Source organism: Indicator indicator, chromosome 32, assembly GCF_027791375.1.
Source record: "Indicator indicator isolate 239-I01 chromosome 32, UM_Iind_1.1, whole genome shotgun sequence".
In the NCBI taxonomy this organism is placed as follows: Eukaryota; Metazoa; Chordata; class Aves; order Piciformes; family Indicatoridae; genus Indicator; species Indicator indicator.
Window position 1 is genome coordinate 124,385 of NC_072041.1, and position 12,724 is coordinate 137,108.

A 12,724-nucleotide genomic window follows, 5' to 3' on the forward strand; every position below is an offset into this window, starting at 1 on the left:
AGGAGGTGGTCCACTCTGAAAAGACTTAAAGCATAGGAAATAGTATTAAACAGGCAACTTTTACCACTCCACTTGCATTTTAAACAGGTGAGGGAAAAAAGGTAAGTTTCACTATTAAAATTACACAAAGTTTTATTCTTTCACCAAGGATTAACTTGGTTCCTCTTTCAGCTACAAACAAACCTTCCCTGATACATTGCTTTCTTCAGAATCTGCCAAAGGAGGTTCTCCATCCCACAGGTTTTGTGTTAACTCTGCCTCAGGAACAGATGGCTGAGCATCCTTTTGTCCCTGGAACTGGCACAAAAAAGGCTGTTGGATACTATCATTACCCTCAGTGTAAACAGGAATTTTAACACATATACAAAGAAAATGGAAATTCTCTCTAACCTCAATTTGGCAAAAGTTTGTTATATCACTTACTATGTTTCCTTTCACCTGCTAGATCCTGTGTATGCCTGCCAGTTAAAGCAGCAAACTATTCCTGAGATACTCTAAACCAAACTGTGTTGTATTATGAGAAAAAGCCACCAGCTAAAGTGAGAGAGAGAAATCTTTTGTCTAACCTGTTTGTCTTAAGAAAACAAATCAGGTTTTACTTGATTTACCAAGTGCAAAACTCCATGCAGGGATGCCTACTTCAATTTAAGGATGACTTATGGTGTGTCTTAACCCTGTTAAATCTACTCTCCATTTACATAATCCAAACTGAAACAAGCCATTTCAAAGCTGAAATAAAAATGTCCAAACTACCCATTTAAGTCAGTTGTTTCAAACTACATCTTAGGTTGCATGAGCTCACTTTTCTCTTGTGCACAAGGATTTCAGCAGGTTTAGAACAAACACAGTTCTGGCAAAAAAAATGACAGTGTAAGCATGGACAGTCACTGACTAACAGCCTGTGCCTCTCAGCAAGACTGCTTTGTACTCCTTTCTGTGCAGTTTGCTGACTAGAAGCATGAGATGAAGCTCTTATTCTACTTTTGTCTGGATCATATTTTCTTACAAGGACCAAACCAGATTATTTGGGATACCCTGGGAGAGCTGCAGAAAGGTAAAGTTCCATTCTTGCTGCAGAAAGACCTCTTTCCTGATACTGTCTGTGCTCACAGTGTCAGGTTTAAAAATAAACTCAAATTGCGTAGTTAGTTCCATTACAATTTTTGTGGAAGAAACCTTATTTCTGGTCTCTGCTCCACTGTTTGTGGCTGCATTATCCAGAATCCAATTCCTGTAAGATATCAATGTGCGGTATTTCCAAGTTCCAGTCATGCTAGACTTGCCTTCTTTCATCCGAAACAGCGTACAGCTTCAGTTTGCTAACACTGTAGTGCTGAGAGGACTAGCTTGTCAAGCTTCACTTGGAGTATATACCCAGACTACAGTGTGCCAGCCCAAAATCAAGAGGGTTTTTCCCCCCAAACTCATGGAAACTGTACTACAAAGGAGCAATGTTTTGACAGCTCTCATCCTGTACCAGAGAGTTTGTAGACCATGTACCAATTCTACAGCACAATAAAATGTCTTCAGAAAGCCCTGTGGTCGTGTCGTCTCTGTTTACACAGAGGTCCGTGTTCAGCTAAGCATACCCCCTCACCTGGGCACCTTCAGCCCACCACAGAACAAAGAAACCTAGGTCAGAACCTCTCAGGGATCTTACATTGCTTTGAGAGAAACCTGGAAGACAGAAATACCACTGTGTATGCCCAAGTGCACCACAAAGTGCTGTTTGATTATACAGAACATGTGCCACAGGGGCCATGATACACTTGGAACACAGTGGGCAGAGGCAGCATCCTCAAAAAGGAAGCTAACAGCAAGTGCCCAAGTTAGGTTTTTTTTTTTGTTCCTTCGATGTGCTGTGTCTCCCAACAGGCTGTTCTCAGCATACTCTACAATGCAGAGTACACAGCAACACAACCTAGTGGCAGGAAAGAACACTCACTGCACATACAATTTCACAAGGCAGCCTTTTCAGGATGCAAAACAGATCTAATAATAAGCCAAAAAGTTACACCGCAAGTGTACATCCTAGGAAGAAGTTCCCCAAACCAAATGCTCCTGCAAAGAACACCTCTGCTCTGAAACACTTTTGCCAGCCACTGCAGCACTTGACTAGACCAACAGCTCCTGCTTGCTTCTCATAGAGCGCTCTGAAACGGGAAAAAAACTTTTGCATTAGAGATTAGATTTAATCCTTACTATTTTGCTCAGAAAGTGGGTAATTTTGGGTGGTCTTTTTGTTTGGTTTTGTTCTGGTTTTTGTTTTGGTTGTTGTTTTAGTTTGGTTTTGCTGTTGTTAGGTTTTTTGGGTGGTTTTTTTGGTTGTTTTTTTTGTTGTTTTTTTTTAAGTTTTCTTTACTTCAGAGGCCACTTGGTTCTTCACAACCCATAGTTTCACATACACCAAGGACAGTTGTTTCTTCTAATCACTACAAATAACCTTTTATGACAGGGCAACATATACTTACTCTTGAGAGTTTGCTCAGTCATTTATCTGGACTAATGCCCTGTTCTTTTAAACTGAAGCCCTTGAAAGAAATCTATTAGCATAAATAAGAACACAGCATAGTAGTTTTGATAAAAATTAAGAGTTTCTGGGAAATCAATTTCCCAAGAGCAATTGTCATTAACTTCCCTCATCCACACATTCAGGGACTTGTACCCTTGTTTAGGATGAGCTGTTTCTTTGCTATGCATGATGACGTGTGCACTGTCCCCTAAGGTAAATGCCTTTGACATTTTGGTAGAGGAAAAAGTGTCTAAGTGACAACTTCAAATCTAAGTAAAGGCAATAAGCTGTGGGCAAGTTGCCCAACTTCCACATGACGCACTTCATGATGGCTCTAAGAGGCTGAATTTTCCCTGAGAGAAGACAAAGGACAAGCTTGTGAAGGGTGCTTCATTAGCTTTCCTTGGAGAATGCTCAGAGTGAATATTGATAATGCCATTGTCATTGATAGTTCACTGAAGGAGAAGCATTTGTACAGAGCATCCAGCATCCAACAGTGAGATCATGCATCAAATCAGACCTAATTACTGTCTGCAGTTTTGGAATGAACAGTTGCGTGACTCAGATGAGAAGGGAGAATTCCTCTCTGGCTTCTTCTCTCATAGGGAAGCATGGGGAAAGAGGCATATAAAATGTGTTAGGTTAATTCTGTAGAGAAATTCTGTTGTCATATCCACTCACTCCAGCAAAGAGAAGTCCAGAGAAACAGGATTTGAAGTTCAGACACCTGCAGCATGTGTTCTGTAAGCCAGTCCTAGACCTCTCTGTACACATGAGATGACAGAAAAATTTCAGCTGGAAGGGCCTCTGAAAGCCCTCTCACCACTCCTACCTCCCATATCTCCCCTCAAAGCAGAGCATTTGAACTTACACAAGGGTGCTCAGGGCCTTGTCAAGCTCAGTTTTGAAATTGTCCCATTCCATCCTTCAAGCTATTCAAGACTGACTGGACCCACTTCTGGACAAAGTGCTCTGCGTGACCCTGCTTTGAGAAGTGAGGGCTACATTAGATGATTGCCAGAGGTGCCTTCAGACCTCAACCATTCTGTGATTCACAGAGTCCGCAGATTTTCTGGACAACCTATTAACCACACACATGTAGGGCATAGTCTCTTTAAATCAGACCTACAGCAGGAATACATCTGTTCTGTATGATTGATGGAACTCATTTGAAATGAGTCCTAGGAGTCACAGTATTTACAATAGAAAAAATTAAACTTCAAGAGGAAATGTTAATAAAGGGAAAGGAAGCAGGTAAGTTCACTCCTTCTGCAATTTACAGTTACCATGCAATTCAGCACAGGGAAAGAACTCTGCTAGCTTCAGTTGGATCTCACAGTATTTGAAGACATAAACATTTGATCGGAGAAGCAGGAAAGAAAATTACCAAACCTCGATGTATCATGAACCTGACTGGGCACATTCTCAGCATCTATGGGGGAAAAAGATGTGATAAACTTTTTTCATTATTTTCAAGGTTTGGTATAGTGGGATGTGATGCTTCATAAAGAACGAAGGTGAGGAACCAGTCCTGTCAGCCCTTGCTCTTTGATATGAAAAATTAAATTTTATGTAAAGGAGACAAAATATGCTAGACAGAGGGAGATAAAAACTAAAGGTATGAAATTGAGTACGACAACTCAATTTTATTTAGCGTTAGCATTAAATAAAAGCAAAAGGCAAACAGATAAAATGCTAGGCCACACAGAATTAAGTAGCTAGTTCCAAACAGAGGAAAGAGAAGATAAGTGAAATGGAAAAGTGTCTTCCAGTCTAGTGAGGGACCTGTGTTTAGTATCAATAGAAGCAGTTTATGTATACCAAGCATGTCTCCAGATGGAACCGTACTTTCTCTGCCCAAGACAATTCTCCAGGGCAACATTGGATGAGGCCTTCTTGAATAAATAGATGTGAAATGCTAAAAGGGAGAAAAATTAAAAAAAAAAAAACCAAAAATTGAACTACCTTAATATCTTTGTAAATTAAGTAGACGTTTTAATTCCCCTTCTCTTCTACTTTTCTTCTGGCACAAGAACCCCAAATACAACTCAACACATCCATCCATCTCACAAAATGAAAAAGAAAAGTGCATTTCGCATCAGATGCCTTGCGTCAAGCCTGCTCAGGCTCATAAATCAGCTGTCTTATTGCCCTGGTCATTTCAACCAACGTCTGACCCCTTTGTTAACTCATGATTTATAACTGGAAGCTACTTTTTTTTAAATGCCAGATTTATAAACTTTACTGTGCTTGGTTTGATATAATATCTTTTGTACACCAAGCTATAAGACACTAAATTTATTGTCTATGAACTGTTACCTTGAAAAATTACATCAATGCAAAGCAGTTTCCATTTAGAATCAATGGGCAATAAATTCATTGGATTTTTTTTTTGAAGGGGGAGAGGACATGATGGTATTTATGAGGTCATAAGCAGCTATATAACAGGTGAAACAGGGAGCAAAGGCAATACTCAGTCAGGAGTTCTCATTTACAAGGGTAGACAAAGACAGAATAGAGTCAACCCAGCAACAATGCAGAAGCTGGTATTCTGCTGTCTCATTATTATCAGCTTCTCCTGTCCTCTCTCATCTGCCCCCATCATCAACGCCAGTGAGATGTCTTATCAACTCTCAGGTAAGAGACTTTTGATTTTAATGGTCATAAAGCAGGGGCTGGAGCAGTGAAACCAGAAGAGAAGCAGGGATTCTCTCTGAGGGGCCTTGGTGGAAAAAGGCAGGAATATCTTCAGAACGCTGCCAGTGCAAGTGACACCACCAGTGGGTTCTAGGGGTCTAGTCTTGTAAAACAGGGAGGTTCAGTACCCTAAATATTTCTTTCTGCTGCCTTGAGATCCAGGAAACAGGAATCTCAGCCTTCTAGCACTGGCTGTGAGCTGGCAGTCAGTGTGTGTTTGGAACAGAATTCAGAGGCATTGGATAGTTTAAAGAAACGTGGCTATATGGTCTCTCCTCCTGCTATACTTTAAAATTAGCTATGTTTAACTGCAGATGTATTTAAAAAGGGAGAACCCTACTGCGAAGATTAATGCAGTCCCCTACTTAGATCAAGAATAGGCAAGTCTGTCTTACACTACAACCACAGCAATGTATTGAGCTTACTATTTGTTTGTAGTAATGCAGATTCCATTCAGTTCAGTGGAGGAATAAAACTTTGCTTGAAAAAGCTGTCCTCAGAGTTTGAAATTATATTCTTAAATCAAAAGTGAAATGGCTCAGTAAAAATGCACAACAGAGTCTGAAAGGCTACTGTCATCAGACCTGCCCTGTGATAGAAGTATTGCTGAAAAAATAGACAAATCAACCCCAAACTTACTGCATAAAGCTGACTATTAAGAAGTGGCTGTTCTTACCTGCTTTGCAGGTGCAGCAGCTGGTGTGCTGGTGTACGGTTATTGAGTAACTCCTAGTTTGCTTTGAAAATCTTGGACTCCGTATGCCAGCATCTTCTCAAGCCTTCCACTATATAAGTTGCATCGAACAGGAAACCATGACTCAGTATGGATAACATCTATCACATCACAGGGTGAACAATCTGGCTCTAACAATCACTGCATTTGTTCGAAGACATCCATTAGGATTATTAAATCTTCCTTGCTAATATAAAGTCTTTAGGCTGGGTAAGACAGAAGTAGCACTCTGTATGAAATAAGATTGTTTTGTTTGTTGCTTTTCTTTAGATTTCAAAGCAAATGTATCTGCCAGCACTGCTCTCAGTTACAAAATAGTACAAAGACTAGAGAAAGGATTTGTGTCTATATATCACAGGGAAGTTACAGTATTCTTATTCAGAGCCTTACACTGAAATCCCCACTGTCCTTTGCAATTGTCCTTCTGTACCATGAACAAACTAACAAGTGGATACCCAGGGTCTTCAAAGCTCTTGATCTTGGTCCAAGTTTTTGAAATACTGGGGAATTATTTTCAGCAGTTTATTTTCTTATTCCCTATTGAGGAGCTATACATTCTCACCCACCCTGAAAGTAACAGCAACTAAAACTCCATAGTATCACCTGAAGGTGCAACTACAAACTTATTCATCTAAAGAAACAGAGTTTGAGAACAGCACCCTCTTGTTGCGCACAATTCTGAACATCTGCTGTATGTCAGCAAAGATGAAATTTACTGCTTAGACTACAAAAGAGTTATTTTTCCACAAGTACAAGATTGCTAGGAACTCCTGTTGGCCACCTGTCTTGGGGCACAGGCTAGGTGCAGAATTCTAAATACCCTATGCACATGCAAAGTAATTTCATCAGGTATCAGCAATCTGTTGTTTCAGCAAAAGTATTAATATCTGTAGTGGTGCATGCATTAGAGAGCTGATTGAAAGGCACTAAGAAGCACAGCTGCCAAAGTAAGTTTTAAGATTTCTTACACTTATTCCTGCTTTCCCCTCATTTTATTGTATTTAATAGTTGGGAAACAGAAGAGATTAATAGGCTTTGAATGGGAAGCTTTTCCTTTATGCATAGAAAAGCTCCAGTATAGGACCTAGTTGATAAAAAAAATGGACTAAATAACCAAAAAAGAAAAATATATACAAGTCTGGGTTTTCTACAGTTGAGTACCAGAAGGATTAGGGTGTAAGTTCCCCAAACAATGGGAGGGCTGTTATTCAACAAATTTTCTTAAAGAAAGATCTGCCAGAGAAATGAGAATCTGAGATTAACATCAGGAAGGTGTCTTTTCTCAAAGCTTTGAAAGAGAACGAACCCACCAACCACACCAACTATCCGCTAACATAATTCACTGAAGGAGGACAGACAATTGATGTAATGATGACCTTCAGCAGGTGGGGCCAAGAGGCAGAGTGAAACAGGGATTCAAAGCAAAAGACTTACTGTGTGCCTGCTTCTGTCATCTTCCATTTGCAGCTGAAGAAGATTCGAGATTGAATCTGGAGCGCCTGGGAAGCCTAGGAAGCACTTCCCTCCTTCAGTTTTTGCCAGTTTTGGACATGCTGACCGAAGACAACAAAGCAGGTGAGGATTTACCACAGCAATTTACAGGAGACTGCCCATGGCTTGCATGCCCAGCTTCCATAGATATTGTGCTCTGACTCCTGGATATTTAACTGAAATACAACTTTCTGTGTACAACAGACAGCTGTCATTTAGTTAACTGGGACCTTGGTGAAACCTGCTGAGCAGCCATACTTGCAGCTCAGTACTTGCTGGAAAAGTCTCCAAACTAGTTTAGCAAAACCTCCACAGAACTGGGCAAGTCAAAAATTGGCCTAGAAGAAGTGAGCAAGCAAAATAAAATACCACAGTCTCTTTAAAAAAAAAAAAAAAAAAAAATCAATACTTGCAGACAGTGCAGAATCAATAGCAGTAGATGGTTCAGTGGTGCAACAGACACAACAGATGCCTGCTGAAGAGGATAGCACAGTCCCCAAATCCTGCTGGAGCCGTGTACTACAAGAATTTGATGTGCAAAAGGGTTTTCTGTCCAGTTCTCTGCACACTCCAGTTCAAGACTTCTGCTGGCTCTATCATTATGGGACAGAAGAATGACTTGTGTAGGTTCATAACTTCTAAGTGGTGAAGCATTTCATTATGTCTCCCCTCAACCAGGTCTTAGTTCCAGCAGCTACAGCCCAAGGGAAAATATCAAAGAGGTAAGTAAATGACCATCTGTCTCTAAAATAAGCTAAGAGTCCTTATTATAAACTACGCAGTATTGTTACTGAGACAAAATTTAAGAATCATAGACATCATAAACAGCATAGACTAAAGCATGTCACAATGTTGCTTAAGCTGGAATCACTTCAAAATTAAAAAAAAAAAAAAAGAGCAAGTAATCCAGAGCACTTAATTCTAAAACGAGTTACCTTTGCGCCACAGAAAAACAGCTTTCTAAGAGACACCGATTTCCAGCTTTGCCAGACCAGGCCAGTACATTAAGTACATTAAGCAGCATTAGCTTTGTGCCATCTTTTTCCCTCCACTACAACACGGGCTACACAGGGTGATCAGATTTGTTGTGAACCATCAGATAAAAGGAGATCACAATTCCTGTTCACTTGTCTGCTGTGCTAAAGGCAGAAGACAGGGAGTAGTTTTAGTGCATCATCTAAATCAGAAGGCACACTGGGCACCCACTGCTCCTTCCCCCAGCCAAAACCCAGGCTGAGTGATCAGCTGGGGCAGTGAAGGGCAATGCTTTCCCACTGGGAACAGAACATTTAGCACCCAGCAGTAACCTCTCTAATGCTGTTTGACTTCAGGCTTTCTCTGAAAATCATCCTCGAATTGCGTTGTTTGGCCGCTTCTTGACCAAGGACAGGAAACAGTACAAGAAACGTGGGAATCTCTCTGAGTGCTTCTGGAAATACTGTGTGTAAACAAGAGAAGAAACCCTGCCTGACTTTGGCTGCATAATTTATATAGATGTCTGAAAACATGTATATAGATTTGCTTAATTTAAGTGAGAATGAAGAAATATGAAGACAGCTCCTAACTTTAGACTCTGCACTCTTGGAATGAATAAATTCTTGATGTTTTGCAATTATTATGTGAGCAGTGTAGTATTTTCTTAGAGTTCAGCACAACAGGAAGAAAGTAACAGAAAGAAAACGATAAATATGCAACATTAAGAGAACTTGGGCAGGGGAAGAAAGATTCCCATGGGGTCCCATTAAAACTTCCCCAGAAGACTAACACCTCAACTGCACCTAAATTCAGAGGCAAGAGCATTTTATCCTTTGTCACCTGGTCACTTGACATAGATTGAGGTTCCAAGAAGAAAAGATTATTGCTGCATTCCCTGATGATGCTGAGCCTGTGAGGGATGGCCACTTAACAACACCCATCCACTTAACAACACCCATTTTCCTCTGGCCATCCTCAAGGCACCACCTAAACCACATGCATATGTCATGAGCAAGCATCTCCTCCCACTACCACTGGAGAGACGTTTCTCTTGGTCCCTTGGTAAAGAAAGGCTCACATATCCATCCTTTTGCAGCACTTTGCCTAGCCCCCAGCATCCCCAGCCAACAGGGTCACCTCTGTGTAGCACATGGTTTAAGAACTGCGTCTGATTTTCTCCACGTACAGCTGGAAGGTAAACGTTACAGCTGCCAAGGGCCAGGCTTCCACCCTGGCTGCAGTCTGAGCTGTGACGCACCACCTTATTCAATAAATACTTTGTGCAAATCTCTGCTCACGCTAATCAAGGCTCACAGAAAGCTTGGAGTAAACTTCATCTGACAGTGATACACAGGTTCCTGGAGTGTGTGTGTGTGTGCAAGAAAACTTCTTGACACAGCTGGTAAATGAGCCTAGCAGGGGAGGTAGCTTGCTGGACCCACTGTTTACAAACAGGGAAGGACTGCTTGGTGATGTGGTGGTCAGAGGCTGTCTTGGGCTCAGTGATCCTGAAATGATAGAATTCTTCATTCTTGGTGAACCAAGGAGGGGAGTCAGTAAAACCACTACCACGGACTTCCAGAGTGCAGACTTCAGACTGTTCAGGACACCTGTTAAGAGGGTTCCTTGGGTGACAGGCTTGAAGAGCCAAATGGTCCAGGAAGGCAGGGTGGTGTTCAAGAAGAGAGTCTTAGAGGTATGGGAGCAGGCTGTCCCCATGTGTCATAAAATGAACTGCTGGGGAAAATGCTTGGCCTGGCTGAACAGAAAACTATTGGAGGGGCTCAGGAACAAAAGGAGGGTTGACCACCATTGGAAAGAGAGGCAGCTAGAATTCAACCTGGCCACAGCCTTGAGGGGTAGCAAAGCAGATTTTTACAAATCCATTAACAACAAAAAAATTCCAAGGAAAACGCCCACTCTGCACTGGATGCAGGGGGAAACACTGTTACCAAGGCTGAGGAAAAGGATGGGGTACTTAATGCCTTGTCTCAGCCTTTAACAGTCAGACCTATTATCCTCAGGGTATTCAGCCTCCTGACAGGGAGTCAGCATGGGTTCACGAAAGGCATGTCCTGCTTGACCAACCTCATCTCCTTCTGTGACCAGGTGACCTGCCTAGTGGATGAGGGAAAGGCTGTGACGTTGTCTGCCTGGATTTTAGCAAAGCCTTTGACACTGTCTCCCATGACGTTCTCCTTGAGAACCTTGCAGCCCACGGCACAGCCAGGTGGATTCTTTCCTGGAGGTGTTCAAGAAGCTGTAATGTCGTGCTTCAGAATATGGTTTGGTAATCAGCGTAGTTCGGTTACAGTTGGACTTGATGATCTTGGAGGTCTTTTCCAACCTTAATGAGTCTATGGTTCTGTGACCTGAAGTGCACAAGGTAGAGGGAGAGCAATCTGTTTTCTAGCAGTTACCAACAGAAGGGCATCCCCCCCAGAGTTGTTTGCAGTATGTTTTTTAGTTTTATTTATAAAACCATAAGCTCCTTTAAAGTGTACAGTTAAAATCACAACTGTAAATACAAGCACAGCTAAAGATTATGTCAATAAAATATTCCTACCAACCGATGTAAAAAAAAAAAAAACAACAAAACATTGATTGTGATTTAAAACTACTCAGCTGGAAGATAAACCTACCAAGATGTTGCTCACTCAGCGAAAATGTATCACACTGTAAAATTACACCCAGGCCCCTTCTGTCCATAGCAATGCCAGGAAAATATCTGCCCATCAATTCATCTTTTAAAAACATAACTCTGTATTTATGAATAAAAAAAAAAAAAAAATTGCCAATGAAATCCACTAAAAGTTTCCAACCCGCTGAGGCCCCCACAGGGGGTAGTATCATTGCTGTACTTGCATTTTCCCTTTGATCACCTGAAAAGTGACCTTCCAAGCAACCTTTTAGTTATGCCAGGCAAAGCAAAGTCACATGACTAAAGCAGCAGGCGCAAATCTGGCTGCAGCATTTACTTCACTGGTCTTTCAGATCAGAACTGGATCTCATTTTGACTACTCCAGCAAACTACAAAGACCAACACAGTAGTATAAGATGAATTTAAACCTACCAGTTCCAGAAAACTTATGGAAACTAGGTCCATCCCAAAAGGCTTGATAAGGCATATGCTTGTAGTTCTATTGGATTGAAAAGTAACCTGGGAAACTATTCTTTTGTTGTTTTGTTTGTTTGTGTTTTGGGTTTTTTTTGTCCTAAATCTGTTTTGCAGCCAAGATCATTTCTGGGTTTGGGCAAACAATGTTGTTTCATCACCACATGGGCACCAATTGACCTCTTTGTTCCTCTCGCACTCTTCTCCCATGGCACAATTTCTTCTGTACCTCAGTGCAGCCCCAGAAAAGGTCTCATGCAGCTCAGATTACAAACTCTGAATTCAAGCTCCTAGGCACATGGACCTTTGTTATATACAGTCACAGGGCATGGTGCTGACAGCAGTACAAAAACTGCCTATGACTTCTGTTGTTATATGGACCCTACTGGTCACAAATTCATAGCAATAGGTGGTATAAGAGGGTTAACATCTCCAAACAAGAAACAGATTTAACAGTTTCTATGTACAGGTCAGAATCTTAAAACTTGCAGCAAAAAAGTGAGTGAAGACCCCCAAATTATACTCTTGGTATGAACTAGGGGCATGTATCTGTACAAATCCTTCCTGTCTCTGCCTCTTTCACACAATGACAGTCCTCTTTCTCACATTTCCACACTATAGATGAAAAGCATTATTCACACACTAGGTTACACACTGCCATTCCCCTAAGTCAAGTCCCACTGTGTCATAAAACAGATGACACCTACACCTGCTGAGCCATCCCATATTCAGGGAATAAACACTGGAAATAATGTATAACAAAAGAGTTAATGATCTACATTTCCCTTCTGGCTTACACTTTTGAACTATTTTGAAGGAGACAGCTGTCCTTACCTTGAGTCTTCAAACTAATCTATTTCACTAAGCCTCAAAATACTTTAAAGCAGCCATTTTAATTTAAGCACAGCTAACTAGAGTGGATTCTAGTGCATCAATCTAATTTGACCACTGAGTTAGTTAAAAAGCTTCCCAATTAAGAAAAGAACCTCTAAGAGAAAGCAACTTATTACATGTTTTAGAGCATGGTCATAAAGCAAAATGCCATATTGGGAAAGTGCTGGAAAAAGCCTAGGAAAGGTACAAAGGATAACCCAAATTTTCCTACTTGCATACAGAACTTGCTATTCGTAAACCTGTGAAGTCTCTCATTTTACAAAGTGTTTAAAGTCTGAACACAGAAAGTACTGAGGATGTGTGGTCC

General features: G+C 41.1%; 1 protein-coding gene across 1 annotated transcript; it reads left to right on the forward strand.

Moving 5' to 3' along the window:
* The first annotated feature begins 5,046 nt into the window (after window positions 1-5,046).
* On the forward strand, window positions 5,047-8,881 carry UTS2 (urotensin 2). The gene is made up of 4 exons (XM_054395115.1): window positions 5,047-5,149; window positions 7,410-7,517; window positions 8,112-8,155; window positions 8,765-8,881. Exons 1-4 carry the CDS (start codon window positions 5,047-5,049, stop codon window positions 8,879-8,881), a joined length of 372 nt encoding a protein of 123 aa, XP_054251090.1.
* The last annotated feature ends 3,843 nt before the right edge of the window (window positions 8,882-12,724 follow it).

Coding starts and splice junctions, on each gene's coding strand:
- UTS2 (XM_054395115.1), top strand. CDS start 5,047: ATGCAGAAGCTGGTATTCTGCTGTCTCATTATTATCAGCTTCTCCTGT. Junction 5,150..7,409: donor GATGTCTTATCAACTCTCAG/GTAAGAGACTTT, acceptor TTCCATTTGCAG/CTGAAGAAGATTCGAGATTG. Junction 8,156..8,764: donor CAAGGGAAAATATCAAAGAG/GTAAGTAAATGA, acceptor GTTTGACTTCAG/GCTTTCTCTGAAAATCATCC.